The sequence below is a fragment of the Exophiala aquamarina genome (genome assembly GCF_000709125.1).
Source record: "Exophiala aquamarina CBS 119918 chromosome Unknown aczIA-supercont1.16, whole genome shotgun sequence".
Lineage (NCBI taxonomy): Eukaryota > Fungi > Ascomycota > Eurotiomycetes > Chaetothyriales > Herpotrichiellaceae > Exophiala > Exophiala aquamarina.
In genome coordinates this window covers 578622-600320 of record NW_013550572.1, presented here as the reverse complement: position 1 = coordinate 600320, position 21699 = coordinate 578622, and the positions used below count along the sequence as shown (strand labels likewise).

The 21699-nt window shown below is 51.6% G+C and overlaps 9 protein-coding genes across 9 annotated transcripts; 3 read left to right on the top strand and 6 right to left on the bottom strand.

Moving 5' to 3' along the window:
- Nucleotides 1-35: 35 nt before the first annotated feature.
- On the bottom strand, nt 36-1972 carry A1O9_11264 (uncharacterized protein; the record flags this gene model as incomplete). Its single annotated transcript, XM_013399983.1, has 2 exons — nt 36-1152; nt 1212-1972. The coding sequence occupies 2 exons, from the start codon at nt 1970-1972 to the stop codon at nt 36-38; spliced, it is 1878 nt and encodes a 625-aa protein (XP_013255437.1).
- A 2847-nt stretch (nt 1973-4819) lies between these two features.
- Nucleotides 4820-5962, bottom strand: A1O9_11263 (uncharacterized protein; the record flags this gene model as incomplete). Its single annotated transcript, XM_013399982.1, has 3 exons — nt 4820-5367; nt 5423-5560; nt 5608-5962. The coding sequence occupies 3 exons, from the start codon at nt 5960-5962 to the stop codon at nt 4820-4822; spliced, it is 1041 nt and encodes a 346-aa protein (XP_013255436.1).
- A 728-nt stretch (nt 5963-6690) lies between these two features.
- On the top strand, nt 6691-7934 carry A1O9_11262 (uncharacterized protein; the record flags this gene model as incomplete). Its single annotated transcript, XM_013399981.1, has 2 exons — nt 6691-7779; nt 7833-7934. The coding sequence occupies 2 exons, from the start codon at nt 6691-6693 to the stop codon at nt 7932-7934; spliced, it is 1191 nt and encodes a 396-aa protein (XP_013255435.1).
- Nucleotides 7935-8588: 654 nt separating this feature from the next.
- On the top strand, nt 8589-9522 carry A1O9_11261 (uncharacterized protein; the record flags this gene model as incomplete). The annotated part of the gene is made up of 3 exons (XM_013399980.1): nt 8589-8732; nt 8943-9294; nt 9392-9522. The coding sequence occupies 3 exons, from the start codon at nt 8589-8591 to the stop codon at nt 9520-9522; spliced, it is 627 nt and encodes a 208-aa protein (XP_013255434.1).
- A 1264-nt stretch (nt 9523-10786) lies between these two features.
- A1O9_11260 (V-type H+-transporting ATPase subunit C) lies at nt 10787-12243 on the bottom strand (the record flags this gene model as incomplete). The annotated part of the gene is made up of 4 exons (XM_013399979.1): nt 10787-10984; nt 11123-11707; nt 11770-11864; nt 11949-12243. 4 exons carry the CDS (start codon nt 12241-12243, stop codon nt 10787-10789), a joined length of 1173 nt encoding a protein of 390 aa, XP_013255433.1.
- A 647-nt stretch (nt 12244-12890) lies between these two features.
- On the bottom strand, nt 12891-14542 carry A1O9_11259 (uncharacterized protein; the record flags this gene model as incomplete). Its single annotated transcript, XM_013399978.1, has 2 exons — nt 12891-13489; nt 13552-14542. 2 exons carry the CDS (start codon nt 14540-14542, stop codon nt 12891-12893), a joined length of 1590 nt encoding a protein of 529 aa, XP_013255432.1.
- Nucleotides 14543-15504: 962 nt separating this feature from the next.
- On the top strand, nt 15505-18051 carry A1O9_11258 (beta-glucosidase I; the record flags this gene model as incomplete). The annotated part of the gene is made up of 1 exon (XM_013399977.1): nt 15505-18051. The coding sequence occupies one exon, from the start codon at nt 15505-15507 to the stop codon at nt 18049-18051; it is 2547 nt and encodes an 848-aa protein (XP_013255431.1).
- Nucleotides 18052-18068: 17 nt separating this feature from the next.
- Nucleotides 18069-19541, bottom strand: A1O9_11257 (uncharacterized protein; the record flags this gene model as incomplete). Its single annotated transcript, XM_013399976.1, has 1 exon — nt 18069-19541. One exon carries the CDS (start codon nt 19539-19541, stop codon nt 18069-18071), a length of 1473 nt encoding a protein of 490 aa, XP_013255430.1.
- A 1109-nt stretch (nt 19542-20650) lies between these two features.
- On the bottom strand, nt 20651-21451 carry A1O9_11256 (uncharacterized protein; the record flags this gene model as incomplete). The annotated part of the gene is made up of 2 exons (XM_013399975.1): nt 20651-20695; nt 20861-21451. The coding sequence occupies 2 exons, from the start codon at nt 21449-21451 to the stop codon at nt 20651-20653; spliced, it is 636 nt and encodes a 211-aa protein (XP_013255429.1).
- Nucleotides 21452-21699: the final 248 nt, after the last annotated feature.

The following is a 21699-nucleotide window of genomic DNA, read 5'->3' as shown; positions in this document are numbered from 1 at the left end:
AAGAAAGTTGAGATGACCGGCAGCAACTGGAAGAGTTACTCGACACGTGCGATCATCTCTCTGAAGTCGCGAAGGACCTTCTCCGGGACACGATCGAGGAGCACACTTCTTTGGCTTGCCTTGCCACTGAGCCCGGTCATCTTGTCGATATCGTCTTTCTCGGCTTGCATGTGAGCAAACAGTTGCTGCAGACGGGTAGGCTTGAGCTCGGCAGCATCGTCGTCATCATCATCGAACATGCCCTCGGGATTTGTGATATGGTTGTAGGAGGCGGCAGACATTGAAAAGGCAGCTTGGGCTTGTTGTTGACGTGATGGCGTCACCAGATTTGCATGAAGATTGTCAAGGACCGAGGTGGTGGGGCCAGGCATGACGACGCCGAACTCATCTTGGGCGGGAAGGGCGGGCCGAGGCGGTAATATCTCATGAGCAACCTCAGGACCTGAAGCCAGTACAGCACTGAGAACCTGACCAGCCTCGGCACGATAGTCGTCAGACAGAATAGGCATGTTGGGAGCAACCATGTCGACGGACGTGGGAGCATTGGTGGCCTTGGAACCGGCTTGCGAGACAATGAAGGCTCCGGACAACAAGCACATGTAAAACGTATTCCAACTGAAGCCAGCATCTACCTTGACATCGAGCGGCTTGGTGAGGCTGAGAGGCGCGGCAGTTTGAGCGGATGATGTGGGTGGTCGGGGCGTGGCTTGCCTCTGCAAGGCGTCAGACTCTTCCATCTTCAGATCTTCACTGTTGATGAGACTAAATTCATCTTCCCAGGTGTCCTCGAGATCAAGGGCCCGGAAGTCGCTGAAATCATTTGCAAAGGCATTGGATGGGTTCGAGGCAAAGGTTCGGGTGGCTTGTTGGCGTTCAAGATCTCTAACAGAGTCCTTCAAGATGTTGTTCATGCGTCGGAGTTCAGCAGTCTCGAGGGTCTTTGTGCGAATGGCTTCATCCCGCTCATACTGTAAGGACTGAATGAAGTGCTCGTACTGTTGTCGCTGTTGCAACCATTGTTCCCTTTCCTGGTTCAATGTATGCTCGAGATGAGCCACGGATTCCTCGAGGTCATGTTTTTGATTATCCCACGCCTTCTTGTCCTGCTCAAGCTTTTCGGTATGGTTCTTTTTACGTTGACGGGAGTCCAACCTGGGTGGGATGGTTAGTGGATTGGCTTCGTTGCCGCAGGATGGGGGCAGGAAACTTACGCTGCCTGACGATTCCGTAGCAGCCTCTTCTGCTGCTTCAACTCCTTCTTCTCCTCTTCGTCTGTGGTCAACGAGATGAGATTGTCAATGTTCTGCAGATTTCGCTCCTTGGGAATCTCGAACTTTGCATTCTTCTTCCTGATGCCATCGGATCTGACGACCAGCATGGGCGAGGAGCCTCTGAATCGATGCCTGACAGGTCGATTGGTGTCGGCGACATCGGAGGAAGTGGTGGATGCCCAGCCTCCTTGGCTGGACTGCGGCGACATGGAAACCGCAGAGACGGGTTCTGTCTGGGGAAAAGCAGTGAAGTTGACAGGCCCGCCGTGATATTGAACATGAGAATCGAAGGGCTCCTGGACGGGGGTGAAGAAAGGGGTGGGGGTATTTGCCTCGGAGCGGGCGGCAAGAGGCCAGGACTGTTGTTGCACGTAGCTTGGCTGGCAATTGACGGGATTGACTTGAGAAAAGTACTGAGGATGAGGGCTAGATAATGGGATAGAGGGTTGAGAATAATGACGCTGAGGCACGACGGGCTGGGGACGATCGTGCCAGGCGTAATCGTCCTCCATTTTTGGCATTGGAGGACGTCGGGTGTCAGAAGCATCGGCGGGTGTCATATCAGCTGGCGTGGGAGCCTCAAGAACCTTGTCGTCGAGGATGGAGGAAGCATCGTCCTCGGTCAGGGCGGGTTTGAGATCCTCTGGCCACTGAGGCTGCCCATATAGGTAATAGTTCTGTTGTGGGTAACGCAGTGCCATGGCTGCAGGGGCAATATCGAAGTTGGCAACAAGTTTGTTGTTTGTGAGGAGTTGATGTGCGTTGACTAAGTGTGTGTGTGTGTGTGTGTGTTTGTGTTTGTGCCGGGAACGGGATAAGTGGCGGTGAGCGAAGGTGGGGAAGGTTGGTAGCAGTCGAGTTTCCAAGGCCGGCTTGCCGTGTCTTTACACTCGGATGAGGGGAAACAACATAATGTACCTGAGGGAGGGCAAAATATATGAGACAGTAAGTCGAGAGGGTTCAAGACGTGAAGACAAAAAGTCGAGGGTCTGGCTCGAGGGATGTGGAGGAGATGTCGGTGGTTTAGTATGCATTGCAGAATGGCGGAAGGAGGAGCTGGTCTCGATACAATACGGTACCAGAACAGAGGAGGTCAGAGGACGGAAATCCAAAACAGAAAGCAGAGCGTGAGGGAGAGAGTCCCGGTTTGCGGCCAGTCGAGATGGGATGGATGGGCTGGCCAAGGGAGAGAGGCGGCAGTTCGTAGTGGTGAGAGACGAGGAGTGGAGAGAGAATCATAGGCGTAGTTCCAAGGCCCAGTCTCCGTCAGGCTTTCCTCTTCGTGCCCTTTGTGCTCTTCTTCTGCTTCTCGTGTGGTGTGGAGCAAGAGAGCAGCAGGAGGAGAGGGAGGGGAGTCAGGACCCGGGACTGAGGGCACGAGAGAAGCACGGGATGTGGCATGGGAAGTGCAATGGGAAGGCGTGACGGAGCCAAAAGCAGCAACTTCCTCGGCGCTGGTGGCCGTGGTTGGCAGCAACAGGAACGACGCGTGTATAATTGGATGCCCTCGAGTCGCAGAGAGTCACAGAGAATAGCAGCTTCGTCGCAACGAGTCTTCGGGCAGGCCTGCATTTGCTCAGCCCTCTGTCAGTGGGTGATGGCTGTTAGGTCGATGCAGGCGTGCACCTTGGACACCTGTTTCTCTGATGGCACTGGCCCGCCCACCGGGTCACCGAGATGCGGCCACCTCTCTAGCTGTCTCCATCGCAAATAATCTTCCGGGCTGCTGATTCCGCAGAAACAGCGGTCACTATTTTGCTCGTAGATGTCTCGGACGAGCTAAGGTCAAGTTCATTGCGTTCGAACTGACACCTGGATTCCTTCCCATGACGCGTGGGCTGTGTTGCCTTATTGTCCTTGTTCCGCTTTTGTTGATGGAGAAGTTGGGCATCTGTCGGACTGGATTTAAGGCGGCCATTCTCACGGCCAAGCTGAAAGTACCGTGGAGCCTTACCGACTGTATTCTTATTTTATTGATGGCATCTTGAGGGTCGCACGCTGGACGCGACGTTGCTGGTAAGCAAACGGACGAGGGATCGTAGGTGAGGGGCAGCCATAGTACGCAGTAGTAAGGAGTACCGAGTATGGAGTGGTTGGAGTCCGAGTCCTGGTCCTGGGCCCCGCTGTCGGTTCTGGCTGGGCATGGGTGTGCAGGGGTGCCAAAGCCGATCAGCGATCAGCGATCAGCGACCGCCGACCACGGTTGTACTCGTAGGTGCAGGGCGTGCGGGTCACCCACAAGCAAGCTACAGCCCACGGGAGCTCACGGCTCCCTGCTCGCTGCCCACTATGTACTGCCCAGTGCCCACTACGCACTGCTGGGCCCTGGGCCCTGGCCCCTGGGCAGTTCACAAGCAAAGCGCGTCCCGAGCGGAACGGCCCTTTGCACCGATCACCACTAACTTTAGCCTCCTCGCAGTTCAACGCCTACCGAGGGCAGTATGTACTCCGTATTATGTAGCACGAAGACAGTAGTGTCCAGGCAGTTTACCCGCACCTAGGAAGCTACGGAGTCCCTTGTTCTCGCCTAATCAAGTCCCAAGTCTTAGCTAAACAGCACTCCGTACCTCAGTTGGGCACTATGTAATCGTTTCGTCTATTGATACGCGCAATACGTCTATCAACTCCCTCCTTCTAGAGATATCCTCAGTGGTTGACTTACTCAACACTGTCATAGCAACGGCTCACGCTCTCCCTCCCAGATGACGACTACATAGGCGATTGACAGGCAGGCCGGGTGATAGCACTGCCTGATGACCGTGGTTTGTTTGGAGCAAAGCCTGAAAGCCCGAATGGTCATTCGTATTCTTGGGGCACTGCCCCCCCACCTCCTCCCAAATCTTACAACGTACGCCCAACTAGACCCCAAAGGAATCCTGGATGTTACAGTCCACATTGAAACCAAAAGTCCCGAAAATTCAACTTTCCGTATCCCGTACGTATCGAGTCCTCCGTATGGTGATGGTATGTCCTGGCCTGGCGTAATTGCAGTTAGTAGCTGGCCGTGGAAGCGGTCGGTGGCTGGTTTCGCATCAAGTCCCCTCTTCCATCCCACGAGTGAGTCCAATCACGTGTGGCTTGAAGAAGTTGCGTTGAAACGAAACACCTCCTTGCTGCCCAAAATGAGGCTAAAGGAGCCTCGACTGATGACAGTCACCCTCGCCCTTCTGACTCTGGCCTTTTCCTTCGCCGCCTACTTTGTCAAACACCCAGGTGATCCTTTTGGGGCGGCCTGTCACTCCAGTCCTGACCCCAGGCCTCAATCCCAATCTCTTTGCGAAGCTACTGACTGCAACGGCGAGCACTTGTCAATAGTCACAGGCGACGGAACTTGGGAATGCTGTTTCCATCTAAGCGAGCCGACCATGTGCCCGCACTACTCATAAACTCAACGAATAGATGTCCTTTCCTCAGTCAATTCTCCTAAACTTGTCCCGCTTACGCTCATACCCATCCTCTAGTTCTGCCACAGTCTCCATTCGGCCATTTAGTATGACCGCCAATGCATAGCTCCCATATCCTCTCCATTCGACCCATTCCATTCACACCTACAGTCTGATGAAGTCTTCCTGCTGGATGAACTCCTTCTGCATAATCACACCGTTAGCTTCATCGTGGGGCTCCAATACCAGGCTGTGTCCATCACCAACTTGATCATCATTATTCAATGTCATTCCATCCGTACCAGATTGAGGCCCCGTGTTAAACTGCAACGATAGAACCCTCTCGTAGCCCGGATTGTCATGTGAAAAGCGGCAACGGGGATTGTCACAGACGCCCTTGCACACGGATCCGGGACATTCATGTAGATGCTGATGCTCACATTGCCCTCCCTTTTCACAGTATCCCACAATTGCAAAATCCGCACAGGCGGCGGCCCTCGGAGCAATCACGGTATGGGCAAAAGCACACTGGGAACATTTGCATCTGCCTTCGAAGAAAAACACGCAGCTTGGCAGTGTTTCTGCCGATGGGACGTGGCCGAGAAGACATGGGCCACCTGCAGTGCAGTCAATACCAAGTGTCACAGATGGACAGAGAGCAATCTTGTTGCGGTCGTGAACATAGAAACACCAAGCACCATGCTTACACCAGCCTAGACAAATATCAGCAACATCTAGGCACAGGGCAAAGCTACCATCCGCCTATACCAGTTGAGGTATAATGTAGACAAAGAGTTGTCTTGGGCGCGATGCTCCTTCTGTTTTGGTCAGTCACCAACATCTCTGTGGCAGGTAGTTCCAACTCTTTGTTGTCTAGGTGGGCTATCGCGTCCTCAGGTTCTGGGCCTATGTCTAATTGAGACAGCTCAGCGACGAGGGACATCTATACATACCGACACCACCATTTGTACCACCCGATGCCTGCAGCAAATTGTCCATCCGCTGCTCGGCTTGCTTCATCGGCCTCGGATCTTGTGTCTGTGCTGCACCCGAAGTCTCTTGGGTTGTTAGATCTGATAATAACCTCGGTGATCTCCGTGCAGGAGGTCCAGTACTGCCGTCGCCACATATCGTAGATGCTGATGGCGGCCACGAGTATCGATTCGACTTTCGCGCGTCGGGGATTCCAGTCTGCTGCACATCCAGGTTGAGCTCCTCTATTACACAGGGCTGCTGCTGAGCGTTGCAGTAGTCATCCTCCCGCAGCAGTTGTATTTGAGTCGCAGTTGCTTCATCAACCTCCTGCATTCGATCTGATCAAAGTGAATAAGCGACGTTGAACTTCGACAACAATTCGACCAGCCTTGAATTCTTTTCAATCTGGCTGTCAACATGGTCGGCCAAGCAGCAGTTCTAAGTGGGGTCAGTCTAATGCAGGAGAAGGAAGTGATCTTGCATATGAGGAAGGCGACCCGGTAGAAACAAGAATTCCATGAGGCGTTGAGCATGTGAAACTGGAGACCAACACAAAAGGGTGAACATCCAGCACTTCAGCTGGAATATGAGCCAAAGCTATACCTTCCCTGGCTGACAGACATGATTATGAGATCTCATGGATTTGCTGGGTACTTGCAGGAGCAACCTGTGAAGAAATCAAGTCACGACAGCGTCACAAGTTCATGGCTCCAATGTGCTGCTGATTCTGGCAACTCATTGTAGATTTTCCTTCCTTGCTATACATGATTGGTTTGCATCATAACATCAGGTTTGGAAGGCTCCGTTGGAGTATGAAAGTGGTAGATATGTCTCACGCGTCGGGTTCACGTCACGTAGCAACCTTCTTTGTCAGCAAGGCTGTGTCTGTAAGTAGAAGGTACCCCGATTGGCTCTGTTGTTTCCCAATTCCATAGAATTGGAGGCAGACTGCATGCACCACACCACAAATTTGAGAGCTTCATCACGTCCATCAAAACCATGGACTTCGACTGCGCGAGGTGATTTTTGCTCAGTGTACTTTCATCTTGCTTTACAGCAAGATGTTGCAACCAAGGTTGCCTGTACGCACCTTGTGCAGGCAATGCAAGCTGCCGACTCCCATTCTGCGGAGAAGCTACGCCCAAATAATTGATTCAAACTCTGCACAACCCGATCTTTCTGTCCCTCTACCCCAAGACCTTCTGAATCCTTCCAAAGCCCAGGTTCAACTGCGTCGCTATGTTCCCCGCACTCCTGGTATCCGTCATCTCGTCCGACCCATGAACGATCACCTATGGAGAGGCCGCCCTGTCCACAAACTCACCTTTCCGAAAAAGGGCCATGCCAAAGGTGGCAGGAACCACACAGGCCACGTTGTGATGAGACATAGAGGGGGTGGTCATAAGAGGCGCATTCGAACCGTCGACTTCCACAGAAATGAAGGAGGTAAACACTTCGTCGAACGCATCGAACACGACCCTGGCCGGAGCGCACATATCGCACTAGTGAAAAGTATGGAGACAGGCAAGCAAACCTATATCCTTGCTGCTGAGGGCTTGAGAGCTGGCGACATGGTGGAGAGCTTCAGAAGTGGACTTCCACAGTCCCTAATCGACGAAATGGGAGGACATCTTGATCTAGGTTTGCTGGCTTCCAAAACAGCCAACAGGGGCAATTGCCTCAAACTCAGCATGATTCCGGTGGGCACACCCATCTTCAACATTGCGCCTACGAAAGAGGATGGTGGCAAGATGTGTCGGGGTGCTGGCACGCATGGTATCATCATTGGAAAAGGTGAAGACACTGTACAAAAAGAGATGGCCAAAGTGCTCCAGGATAGTGGCACACTTGACTGGGAAGCCCTCGCACCAGAAATCCTCAAGAAGTTCGAGACCGCTGCCAACTATGTGACAGTTCGACTTTCAAGCGGCGAAGTTCGCTTGATTGATAAAGAAGCGGTGGCAACCATTGGAGTCGCAAGCAATATCAACTTCAAATATACATCGCTGGGTAAAGCGGGACGAAAGAGGTGGCTAGGTATTCGACCGACAGTGCGAGGTGTGGCCATGAACGCCATGGATCATCCGCACGGTGGTGGTCGAGGAAAGTCCAAGAACAACCGAATTCCTTCTAGTCCTTGGGGTATTCCAGTAAGTTTCAGGGAACGAGTTCCAGTCTTGGGTTTTGTTACTGACCTCTCCAGGCGAAATCCGGCTTCAAAACTAGACCAAAGAACAAAGTCAATCCTCTGGTCGTTACTCAACGTCCAAGAAATCAAGGCAAACGAAGGAGAGGGTACAGTTAAACTTGACAGGATCTGTATCAATAACAAATCTTCCATTGTACACATAGCTCAAATTTCGTAAAAGACCTTGACGAAATTGTCTGTTTCGATGCTGCTTCATATCCTATGTAAGTACCATTGTAAACCTGGGTTCCTAGAGGGCACACGGAAATATTAGGATTTATTTTAAGATGAGACTACTTAATTACATGCTTCACGTTTTACGGCCCGTTCGATTTTGACTTCAGCCGACTGGTTCTGCACCTCTCAGCACAGTTTACGAGTCACCAGTCGAACAACCGTATCGTGGACATGTAATTATCATGCAAGGCTGAACCGGCTCCTCCTGGGGGCCTAGTACGAGGCTTGGCAACCGCTCTACGGAGTACATGTGATTCGTGCGACTTACAAGCTACCACCTCCAGCTCTCGAGTAGTCTTACCACTCGCCACACAATACCACAATCAACAAACATTCTATCATTCTAGTACTTCTCGAATCCCTCCATGCTTTGAAAAAGTCATCTTGGTATCTGATGTAGCCAAGACCAAGCTAAATTTTCGCGTTTTCCGACGCAGGAGATCACTTCTGCCTTGGATCGAACCGCTCAAGTTCGGCCTGCCAATTCGCCTTTCAATTCACACATCATTCGGATTCTAACGCCTGGAAGCAGCGATGGGAAAAGGCAACAAGCACAAACCTTCGCAGCACCGCCAAGGACGTCACGAGGCCAATGGCGGCTTTGCAGTGAGCCAAGCGGAAATATGGGATGACTCGGCCCTGATCAGGTCGTGGAATGATGCACTTCAGGAATATGAGGTACGTCGAATCGATGAGAATCAGAAGAGGTTTATTGCTGCTCGTTGGCACGGGTTTCTCCTTCCCTTGTTTCTCGTTTGCCGGAACCGGATTTGTTGTTCTAAGATACAATTAACGGCGTCTGGAGCATCTACTTCAGCCCGTGTGGTCCAGAGATCCCTATGTCCCCCGTTTTGTTTCTCCGCAAGTTAACATGTTCTCCTCTCATAGTACTATCACAGCATCCATGCCAGGGGTGAAGACGTGGAAGAGGTCCTCCGGAGGGCAGAACAGGGCGAACTCGGTGAGCCAGATGTCGCCGTGGATGCCGGTGAATGGAAAGACGTAAATGGAACTGCAGAGGAAGAGGGTCATTCTGCTGCTCGAAAGAGTCACCAAACAGACGCCAATTCCGCCGACGACAATAATGAGATCGAAGACGGCGAAGTGGATGAATCAGCGCAAGTCCACAACGAGGCCGACACAAATCACCCTCACGGTTTCTCTCAACTGCCACAGCCAACGGCGACACCCATCATTGGACCACAGCTTCCCCATCCTACAAGCAGTAGCAACACTACAGGTGAGCTAGGTGCCTTCGCTCCCCAGTTCCCTACTGGTTTTCCTCCCCTATCACGGTATTGTATGCATGTACGCTAACCCCGCACTGCGTACGCCAGCAGCAAAAATGGCACCGTCTCAAGACCAGACGCTCGAAAACTTGAAGATGGCTTATTACTGGGCCGGCTATTATTCTGGTCTCTACGACGGCCAGCAAAAGGCCAAACCTCAAGCTCAACCTCTGCCCTGAAGTACATCAAGTATCAGAGACTCCTCACTACAATTGGGTAACCTATCGGAGACCAGTCCACAGAGCCTCGAAAACGGTATCAGCAACAGCCAGATTAGGTGAATGTTGCGGAAAACTTTGGCTGGGCTCCTATTTCCACTCGACAAAGTATCGCCCCATCAGACACGAGCCAGGCCCTCAGCCATACCGGTTGGAAGGTAGGCCGTACAATGAAAGACGGTTCTTCTCCTTACTCCTTCACTGCGGCGGGCGCCATCACAGCCTCCATCTCCATCGCTATCCTGGTGCACGATATTACCCGCGAAGTAAAAATACAAACCCCCCATCCGCCGCCGCCGCCGCCGCCACGACTCGGACCCCTGGTCCCAACCAAAACAGCAAGAAGGGCTCACTGACCGGCCCCAGCCCTATGCATGGAGGTGTCAGCGGGCTAAAACCAGTCGATCCGACGGCCTGCACTCATAGATTCCTACCGTCGAGGGCTGGTGCTCCAGTGGCCTCGGATTAGTCTCGGCAGCAGTTGAATGTCCAATCCTGCGAGTCCACCCTCCAGAACCCAGCTCGTATCCCAGTCTGTTTTCCAAACCATCCCACATCCACGAGGCCTCTCTTCTCGGGCATCCAGCAACACGCCCGTGCTCCAAACAGGCCGTTACGGTACGGCCCCTGTCACCAGCCGCCAGCCATGGTCTATTCTAGTCGGCTCCCACTCCTCGGCTGGGTAATAAGAGATAACTGGGCATCTCCCTAAAGGACCGACGTATATACAGTACGCCGGTGTAGGTCAGCGGATTGATTCGCCGATGGAGAAGGAATACAGCTACTGAGCGCCAAGCCCAACGAGTCTGCGACCGGGAGCGGGAGCGGGCCTACATAATACGATCATGCCAGCTATGATAGACTGCTACTTAAGAAGGGTCAGTAGTTCACTTTCAGCCTCGCTAGTTTGATGATCGTTTGCTATCTGCCGAAAGTGAAAGCCGAAAATGGTCAGCAATCTCAAGTCGCATTTCCAAAGTCTGTACGAAAGCTAGACTGGAAGAACATTGTATTGTAGTTGTTGTTGTATCGTAACTTCTTGGCTTGTCTTGTCTTGCCTCGCCTCGCCCTGCCGCAACCAACCCATGCCTTTCTGGCACTGACTCTCACTATAAGAGCGGGGAAGGCGTGAAAGACAAATGAATTCTATCCGTACTGTAGACGGCATCCTCCGTGGATCCCTCTCGTCTTGCGTACGCTGGTTGGTCCTCTAGTGAGCGGCACATCAATCCACGGCAATCTGGTAGAGCACATAGGCAGAATAATCGCCCTGTTCGCCGCCTGCTGCTACTGCATCGGCCGAGTTCATTCCTTCGTCCTTCTTCGGCCGACCTTTCTTGTCTCGACCAAATGCGTTACCCGCAAGGTATGAGAACTCGCTGTCGAGGCCCTGCAGGGCTTTCTTCTCACGTTTCGTATCTGTCTGTTTGTGGAGGCAGATCTATTAGTCAAGTCCATCAATGGTGCTTTCAATGTTTGTAGAAGTACTGGATAGGTCGGTTGGTGTATTGAAATGGAAGAAGGGAGAAAGCAAAGTGCTTAACTAACAGACGTGACTTACCTTGACCAAAACACTGACATAGTCCAAAGGCAAACCGTACCTCAGGACTGTTTCCACGAAGACCCTCAGGACCAGAACGTGAACGAGACACATGACTCCCTCACTCCAGCCAGTCCGACCAAGTCGAAGCGTCTCACCCCACACACGCTTCTCCTCAGCTTCAGTCTTCTTAATCTCCTGTGCCTCTTCCTCCCTCCCGCCCTCTTTGAACTTATAGTCACGGGGCACCCACTTCTTCTCACGGGCTTTGTGGACGAATTCGGCACTGTGTTTCTTGAATGTCGTGGCAGCGTACAGGGAGAACTCATCGTCGCTGACGACAAAGATCGCCGACCGGGGGACCACAAAGGGTGCTAGGGTTTCGTAGCTGCGCATAAAGTCTTTTACACTGTTGTTGGGAACAGCGATCAGGTGGGTTTCAAGATGCTCCGAGTCTGAGACCAAGACTTTAGGGGAGACGACGGAGGTGAGGGACTTGGTAGACAGATTTCCCGTCTGTTTCCGTTGCAGAGCCTGGAGGTTGGTACGTAGCGAGTTGTATTGATTGTACTTAGAGCGAACATCGTTGTCGATTGAATTTACTTCCTGGATGCAGACAATTAGATCTCATTCGACATGGGAGAGATAGTTTATCATTGGAACCCAACCTTTTGTAAGAGGTCAAGGAGCTCTGAAATCGGCCTATCTGCCCGATACTTGACTTTATTCCAAGAAAATGTTCGCAGGTATTGGTCTAAAGGTTCTACATCACCGCAGGCGGACAGAGATTAGCCCGATGCTCTTGACGGAAGCAATGTATGTTTCAAATAGCAGGATTCATACATACTATCATTGACATTCTTGTGCAAAGCGATCTTCTCCTCGTCCCCGTCGAGGATGTTCTTCAGTGTATCTCCAACTTTACCAACGACGGCATTGCAGAGGCCTTCGAGCTTGGCCAGCTCGTCTGACTGCTGCAGTAGAGCATCGAGTGTACCAATCTTGAACTCGGGGAGGTTGAATTTCAGGACATCCCCGTTGGAGGGATTGACGGCTTTCTGCAGGGCGGCTATGGCATCGTCTTTGTGGCCGGAGGGAGTGATGGATGAGGGGACGGAGACTGCTAGGTACTTAGTCGACATTGCGAGCGGACCTGAGGGTCTGGAGAACAAAGGTCAACGGGTTCAGATACAGCTCATAGCCCCGACAAGATCAAAGAGGGCTATAGCAGCCTGCGATGTTCGCAGACAATTGTACCTGAGTGGATGTATGGAGAAGCTAGGTATCTCAATTATTGGGAGCATTTGTCCCCCAACTCGCTGCCCTGTCACGGGAAGCGACTCAAGGGAAGCTGCGTATGCCAAGCATCTTTTTCCATTTTAGGAGGATTCCAATGCCGCCCTACAGCCCCTCCGGGTGAAAGATCACCCGTCGTGGTTACACCCAGGGGCCGCCAGCCTTGGGATCACCTGCTCGAGGTCTGATGGATACTTGCTTTAGAATGTTTTTGAGCGGAATTCACAGAACTTTTCAGTACTAGGAAGAGCATAAGAGGAGCTAGTTAATGGCGTTCTGTTTCACTGCATAGTCGAAGTGTTTGGTTTATCAAGGTTGCCATGCTTCTCTCCAGTATAGCCATATCCATATCACTGCACGGATACTCAGCGCGGGATGCCTCCTCGCCTATCTTCATCTCCGAACTGCGCCTCATCATTGCTCCTTGAGCACGTGGAAACAAATGTCTCTCATTTTGATAACCCCCAGAGATGTAGTTGCTTCACGGACTCGCTCACACCTTTTCCGTATAGTACACCGTCTCATTCTTCGCTCCGCCTCGCGCTCCTTCATCGTGCGAGACACTCACAGCACGCTCTTTAGTTTTCTCAGGCTCCATGACCGCCGCATCTTCACCATCGAAGATAAGAGCCATCTGCTCCAAGCTATGGCCTCGAGTCTCGGGGTAGAAGAAGTACGCAGTGATACAGAAAATAATCAATACCACAACGAAGACAATGTAGTATTTCCATCCAATAGCTTCGAGGGCAATGGGGTTGACAAACGTGTTGAAGAAGATGGCGGAAATGGCGGTCACCCATGTCACCGTAATGCCTTTGGTTCTCAGCGTGTAGGGCCAGATTTCGCAGGGATACGCAACCAGGAGAGGCGTAAGAGCGATATCGTAGCCAGCAAAGAAGAAGAAGAGGAACGGCACGACGGCGATACCCGTGGCGGCATGACCGGTCTGAGCAAAAGATCCAGAGAGGCCGGTCACGATGATATAGCTGGTCAACATGGTGCCTGCCGACGCGAGGAAGAGGGCACGACGGCCGAGTTTATCCACGCTGAATGCTGCTGTGACGGCGAAGATGAGATTCCAAATTTGTAGACCTGTATGATGGGTAGGTTAGTGAATGATTTCACATGTGTGGAAAGGTCCTTGCATTACGTACCAAGGTTAATGAGCAGCTGGTCTGTAGCACTGGTGATGCCGACAGTGGTCAGGACCAATGCAAGATAGTACGAGACGACCCCATTGCCGCTCCATTGAGAGAAAATGGCGAGGGAAACCGAGATGGCCAGCCTCCAGCGGTTGCCCTTAGTTCTGCTCATGTCGGCATAGCTGGACGAATACTTTGCAGTCTTCTCAGCAGCGATGGCAGTCTCAATTTCCAGCATTTCATAATTGACTAAGGGAGCGTTGTTGTCACCGCCTGCATGGTAGGTCGAGATAATCTTGCGGGCCTCTTCAATGCGTCCCTGGTCGATCAAAAACCTGGGCGATTCAGGGCAACACCAGAAGCCTGGGAGTGCAACGATTGGGAGAAGTATCTGGAGGAGTGAGGGAAGCCTCCATCCCCAAGAGCTGCTATAGTTGCGAGTCCCGAAAGTGACACATGCGGCGATGATCGAGCCGACATACCAGCCGGTATTGAAGACAGCACTGACAACGCCACGGTGGGTGGGATAAGCAATTTCATTGATTAAGAGAGGGACGGAGTTCGAATAGAAAGCTGAACACCCTCCCAGAAATAACCTCGCCACTATGAAGGTTTTGTCGTTCGGGGAAGCAGTCTGCAGAGTGACACCAATGACGAGGAAGGCGTATCCAATCCAAACATTAGGTTTGCGACCGTATCTGTTGCTGACCAGGGATGCAAGTGGAGAGCAGACCATCATGCCCAACCAATAGATAGCGTTGATAAAGCCGAGCCATGCTCCGGCTGGGGCATCCATGAATGTATGCCATGTTGGCAGTGATTGCAGGCCGTTCATGATGGAGCCATCGTATCCGTTGCAGGAGGAGAATTGGCACAAGGACAGTGTTATGAGGCTGAGCTTGATGAGGTGACTGCGCTGGTACCACCTTTTGTTATCCTGAGGCAGAACCGAGGCCAGCTCCTGGCCGACAGCGTTATTGGAAGAAGTTACAGTGACGCCCATGATCAGAACTGGACTGGAGAAAGTTGCAAATATTCTTGTGTAAGGTGTATTTACTTGTTGAAGTGAAGATACATACATTGGTCGACGGAGAGATCGTCATCCTTTTATAAAATATGTAAGTGAAGCTCACACCCTGTAAAAATTATTGTTCGGCAATTGAGATGGAAAGGATAGATCGAAACGCGACGTTCAAGCTATCCTCTCCCGATAGAAAGCCTTGGTCGGTAATGCCACGACACCCGTTACGGTCGATAGAATAACGAGTTGATTGCGAAAGAGCTCGACATCGGATGCTTCATACCATGCTAGGGCGGAATGCTTCGAGAAGCGAAAACGGATGTTCTGTGGGCCTGAACCCGGAGGATGGGGTGAAACGGGCATGGCCCGAAACCCCAGACCAACTAAGTCGCTGGGCGGAGAGGCGGAGAGGCGGAGACGTCAACCACAGCGCGGAGAATTACATCGCGGGGAATTCTATAGCGGAGAATTAATTCTCGTAGATGAGGCAAGTGTTGGCAGGATGTCAGTTGATAGGTGCAGTGCGGAGAAAAAGTCCCACTGATCTTGGGTATCCCCGTCCTCCGGGGCTTTCAGAGCGGACAAGCCAGGCCCATTCTGGGGTTTCTCCGGAAGAGCTGGGGAGCAACGAACCTTGTTGAACGACGTCGGATGTGTCCACGGAAGCCGTGTGAGGCACACGGATCATCAAGTCACGTACGAGTAGTGACACTATCACTATCCCGAACACCCCAATCTCCAATACCTGACGTATCCGCCACAACCTCGGGCAAACCATGAATTTTCAGCGGTGAAGATGGGCGTATAATAGCGTGCCGAAGATCCAACCTCAGGAGGATCCCATCAATTCCAAAGTCTTTAGACCGCGCCTTTAGTTTATCAATCCGCGCAGCAGGACAGATCATATATCCGCGTTCTTGTATATTTGAAGGAAGTCGCTCGCAATGGGCGACGCTGGACATTACCACGAGGCTGAGCCCTCAGGAGAGAAGCTGAACGTGGAATCTTTACTCGAGCAGCTGACGCTTTCCGAAAAAGTTGCCCTGACAGCAGGCAAAGATTTTTGGCATACAACTCCCATACCAAGGTTGTCGATCCCATCAATACGGCTCTCGGACGGTCCAAATGGTGTTAGAGGAACGCGCTTCTTTGACGGAATACCGGCGGCATGTCTCCCTTGCGGCACGGCAATTGGAGCGACCTTCGATGAGTCTCTCGTACGTCAGCTAGGTCGACTGCTTGGTGATGAAGCTAGAGCTAAAGGGGCCCACGTTCTATTGGGTCCTACTATCAACATCCAGAGATCACCACTCGGAGGACGAGGGTTCGAGTCCTACTCAGAAGATCCGTTTCTTTCAGGAGTGACAGCAGGCAACTATTGCTTAGGTGTGCAAGACAGGGACATTATCCCAACCTTGAAGCATTTTGTTTGCAATGATCAAGAGCACGAGAGAATGGCAGTCAATGCCATCGTCACAGAACGCGCATTGCGTGAGATTTATCTATCGCCTTTTCAAACCGCTATCCGAATAGCACAACCCGGTGCACTTATGACGGCCTACAACAAAGTCAACGGCACCCACGCCTCGGAGAATAAGAGACTTCTGCAAGACGTCCTAAGGAAAGAATGGGGTTGGGATGGTTTGGTTATGAGTGATTGGTTCGGTACTTACAGTACGTCCGAAGCGATCAAAGCTGGGCTCGACCTAGAAATGCCTGGAGCTACTCGGTTCCGAGGCCAAGCCTTATCCCATGCTGTCTTATCAAACAAAATTCAAGAGTACGAGCTAGACGACCGCGTTCGGAATGTGCTAAACTTAATTAACAAGACTCGGGTAGCAGGAATCCCAGAAAACGCACCTGAAATGGAGCTCAACCGTCCAGCAGATCGCGCATTGATGCGTCAGGCGGCAGCCGAGTCCATCGTTCTACTGAAGAACGAGGAAAACGTCTTACCCTTCAACAAAGAGAAGCCAATTCTCGTAGTCGGACCAAACGCTAAAATTCCCGCATATTGTGGCGGTGGAAGTGCCTCTCTAAGGCCATATGCAGCGATTACGCCTTTCGACGGGATTGTATCCCAGTCTGCCTCTGGTGTTTCTTTCGCACAAGGAACATATGCGCACAAGCTTTTGCCAGAAATTGGGACAAGCCTACGAACAGACGACGGCCGAGTTGGTTTCTCACTCAAGGTTTTCAACGAGCCACACACTTCGAAAAACCGGACGCTGGTGGATGAGCGACATCTCACCGATACTAATATGTGGTTCATCGACTACTCGAATCCAAAACTGAACAAGACATGGTATGCAGATGTGGAGGGAATCTTCACTCCAGAAGTGTCCGGCGTATATGACTTTGGCCTGGCTGTCCATGGTACCGGAAAACTTTACATCGACGAGCAATTGGTGGTGTCGAATGTAGAGAACCAGACGCCAGGCTCTGCTTTCCTTGGAACCGGCACTGTCGAAGAAAAAGGTGCTATACATCTCGAGAAGGACCGTCAGTACAAATTACTTGTTCAATGGGGCTGTGCCGAGACCTCAAAATTGAAGATCGGTGGACTTGTTGATTTCGGCCAAGGTGGAGTGCGCATTGGCGGTGCGCTGAACATGTCTCAGGAGCAAGCCATTAACGATACTCTCACGCTCGCAAAACATGTTGAGCAAGTTGTCATTTTCGCGGGCTTAACCGGAGAATGGGAATCCGAGGGCTATGATCGTCCAAACATGGATCTACCGCCGGGAACAGATGAGCTGATATCTCGTGTCCTTGATGTCAACCCAAACACTGTTATTGTCATCCAAAGCGGTACACCTGTGGCGATGCCTTGGATCAGTAAAGCCAAATCTGTCCTCCATGCTTGGTTTGGAGGCAACGAGGCGGGCCATGGGATTGCCGACGTGATTTATGGCAATGTGAACCCTTCTGCAAAACTGCCTTTGACAGTTCCAAAACGGGTCAATGACAACCCTGCATTTTTGAACTTTCGTTCTGAGGCTGGTCGGACCTTGTATGGGGAAGATATATACGTTGGATATCGATGGTACGACAAAGTCGGTATCGAACCACTATTCCCCTTTGGTCATGGTCTAAGCTATACGAACTTCAAGCTTGATGGCCTGCGGGTTGAGGACCTTGGTAGAGAAAAGACCTGCAAGGTGCAGGTTATGAATGATGGCCCACGGGCAGGAGCTGAGGTCGTGCAGGTGTATATCGGCTCCCCATCAGCATTCGAGACCAGCAGTCAGATTCATCGGGCTTCGAAAGAGCTGAAAGGCTTCAAGAAGGTTCGTCTTGAAGCTCATCAAACCCGCGAGGTTGCTATTCCAATCGATGCGATACGTGCGACAAGCTTTTGGGATGAATCGCGGCAAAAGTGGTGTTCAGAGAAGGGCAGGTATAAGGTCTTGGTCGGCCAGAACTCTCAAGGACCCTTCCTGGAGGCAGAAATCGAGATATCCGAGACTCAGTGGTGGGCAGGACTATGAGGGCCGGCATGATTGTTTCAAGAATAGTTTAGCAGCGTCTGCTTTCCAATGCGGTCGGTGTCGATCCAAGTCTGTAGGCTCTCGAAGTTTGGCTTTCCTGACCTATCCAAGTGCCTTAGCTTTTCGCTGTACTCCTGGAGGTATTGTTTGGCACGGTCATGGGAACCAGGAGATGTTGGGCTTTCTCCGTTATTGTCCAAGCACGATAAAAGAGGGCTGGCTACGTCTCTAATCTTGTGGATCAGATATATGCCGAGGATCTCAAGGTACAAATGTGGTGTTAAACTCAAGACTTGGAGCATCTGGCGGCAGACTTCTTCCCTTTGCTCCCACTGGGAACTGACAGCAAAAAGAAGAACCTCTTGCGGAGACCTGGAAATGGGTGAATTTGGAGCACCAACCGCAGGAGTGAGGTATTCCAAATGATCCAAGATACAAGTCTGAAGCCAAAGATGCGTCGTATGAATGTCAGCACGCAGCAGACCAATCTGAAATTCTTTGTCACGACTCACTTTCCCGCCGAGCTTCATCGGTGCCCATTGACGCAGATACCACGGTGCACTATCGAGCTTGTACTTCAACTCGTGCAGTCTTGAGCGCAGGTGCTTCATGTAGGAGGAAGGGTCAACAAGACGAGTGCAACGACAGTGTACGTCCGTGGTCCCACGACGGTTCTTGGAGGTAATTCGCGTTATCGCCATCAGAAACAGCTCGATTCGAAGCCTCAATGCTGCTGCAAGACTCGGTTGTGTTATATCATATGGGCCATAGTTATTTTCAGTGATATCTTCATCATCCTGCGGTGCAGGTAACAGCTCTTCGAGGTCGATCTCGTGCAGCGTGCTGCAATCAATGAAAGAAATCCTCTCCTTTCTGATATTTTGCAGTTCATAGTGGACATAAGCATGCATCATGAAGCCGAAGGCCTTTTTACGTAATTGAACTTCAATGCAACTCAAGCCTGCATAGGCTGAGATACGATGCAGCTCCAGAAGTCGCGCAAAGAGGATTGCTTCCACTTCCATCATTCGGGCTTTATTAACGTCTCCAGCCTGGGAGAAAGAGGTGTAGAACATAAAGGCAGTAGCCCATTTGGTATGGCTGACCTCATCGAAATATCGTGCACTTCGAAACTGAACCGATCGTGCGTGGCAGTAGTCCACCACCCCCAATGGCGTTTGAATTTTGAGTGGTGTTGGGGAAGTTTGGTATTCAGTAAGCTTCTCTGGCCGGTGAGCAACTATGCTTGCACAAAGTGCCATGATGAGGGCAAAGAAATCAGGGTCGCGGGCGTGTCTGTTGTCCCGGAGGTTCTTGAGAAAGGTCGGACGATGCACCATTTGAACAATAGGATAAACGTAAGCGAAGAAGTCATCGATCATCCTGGGGATTAGCTCGGCGGGGAACAAATCCCCGTCAAGATATTGATTTTGTTCGGATATTGCGAAGCTAAGTTGCGAGGCATAGCCAGGGGTTGAGGGAGTCCTCATGGAAGAGGTGTGGCCACCACCAGCTGGATTTTGAGTCTGAGGAGGTCCCCACACAAAATCGGCGTGTACATGGTCGTTGAATGCCAATGTAGAGGGGCTTCTTAAGACGTCGGATGCAGCTTTGTTGGAAACGATATTAGGAGGGGTCGTCTGAGGGAACTCCAAGACCTGTGGAGATGTTGGTGACGGAGAGTTCCTGGACAGCGAGGTGTGCAACTGCAGATCCAGGCTTTCAACATGTCTGCTGTACGTCAAATTTGGTAACGAATACTGGGGTCGAGTAAGGTCTCAACATACTTTCTTCCTGCAGCTTTTGGGCCTCGTCGATGTACGGGGAGATCGAAAGAGCAGTCGAGGCCAAGTTTTGTACATCTCAAGCATTTTGAAGGTGGCTCGGTCTTACTCTGGCTTTGAGCAAGGTCTTCATACGCTTGAACTTGTGCTGCTCCTGGTTGCAGGCAGAGCTCGGTTGGTCTTGGTTGGAGGTGGCAGCGGACTTTTCTAATACGACAGCCATCACATGCATGTCGGACCTGATCCCGCATCTTCTGCTGCCCTCGATGGGCGGGACGATCATGACTTGGGGCGTGTTCCATGTAGAAAATAGATCAGAGAGAATCTGGACCTCCCCGGAGTCGGTTGTATGGCAGTTTGGTCCAGTGCCGCATGAGCAGAATAAATACCAAGGATTACAAGGAATATTTTATTCACACGATTAGCGGGCGCCCTTTCCCACACCACGCGGCGCTTGCAGTGGGCAACGACCAGGCATGCGAGGCTTTACAATTTTGCGAGGCCAGCCATCAACTGTACTACAGGTGTGTTATTCATTTGGGCGATGCCTTCTTCAAATCATCATACTCTTGAGTACAATAACACCAGTCGAATCCTCGAGATTTCGGGGTGCCAAGGATGCGGATGAATGGGCCAACAGACCAGACGAGGCTGTGTTTCAGGGTCGGAGCTGATGGCAAACTGTTCATTGCACACGTCCATTGTATATTCTGAATCCCAATCCATCGGGTACCCGAGAACGAGCTCAAGACTATCCAATATACAAGGCTTCTCAATCCCTCAACCAATACATGACGTTTTCCTACCCGCTAGGTCTATACCTTTCTAGCAGAGGTCTGCAAGTCAGTCGTAGCAGCCTCCTGTAATGTTGTGTAAAACGAAAACACCGGTAATAATGCAAAAGCTAAAGTACCAAACGAATAGCGCTACCCCATTATGTTGAGACTCTGTAGAGAGAATTGAGCACCTGCGAAGAGTAGTCATCAGTACCCCTGCACTGCCAGCCTTGCAAAATTCAAACTTACCTTAGCATGCTTTGGCTCAACAAAGAGGGCAGTTGCCTCTACGAGTTTCTGAGGCTCTTCTCCCTCGGCCACTTCTAGACTCTCGATCCATCCTTCAGACCAAGCTTTGCGCCCGTCCACTTTGGTTGTCTTGGCTCTAAGGACCAGATATTGCCCGGCCATGGTAGGCCTGAGGTAATTAATCTGTAGATTGGCGGTGACTCCCACTTTGTTGGGCATGGCTGGGAAGGCGCATCTGGCCAAACCCTCGTCTAGCATCGTGGCGAGAAATCCTCCATGGACGATGCCAGGATGTCCAGAGCAGTCAGCTCCAACGTAGAAGATCTGAACCATGGATTTACCGTCCTTCTCATTGAAGTAATAGGGCGGGACAGCGATCATTCCAGGCCCCGCCAACGTCCCCGCCGTCAGATTGTGCTGCCGCACTTCGGCAGGGATTTTGAGGTGTGGTCTGGACTCTACGAAGTCGGGGTGTGCTCGTAAAGACTGGGCCAGGGCGCTGTCTCTGATGTGCTCATCAATTTCGCGAGAAAGGTCATCCGGCGCCTCGTACAGGGAGAGAGTCTCCACATCGCTGGGCATCGACCCCATGATTAAGGGCGTGAGGATCGGAGGAACGTAGGAAAGCGCGAAATAACTCCCGATGCCAAACGAAACGGTACTGATGATCAAAAAGCTGATAACGCGTCGACCCCGGGCCTGGCCTTGATTATGGACAATGACTATACATAAACCAGTCAGCCGCTACCACCAACGAGCATGACGGTACGATTGAGGGCTTACCCGTGGAGTAGAGGCTCTGAGGCGACCGTGGTCTTGAGTTCAAACGTTGCCTTCGG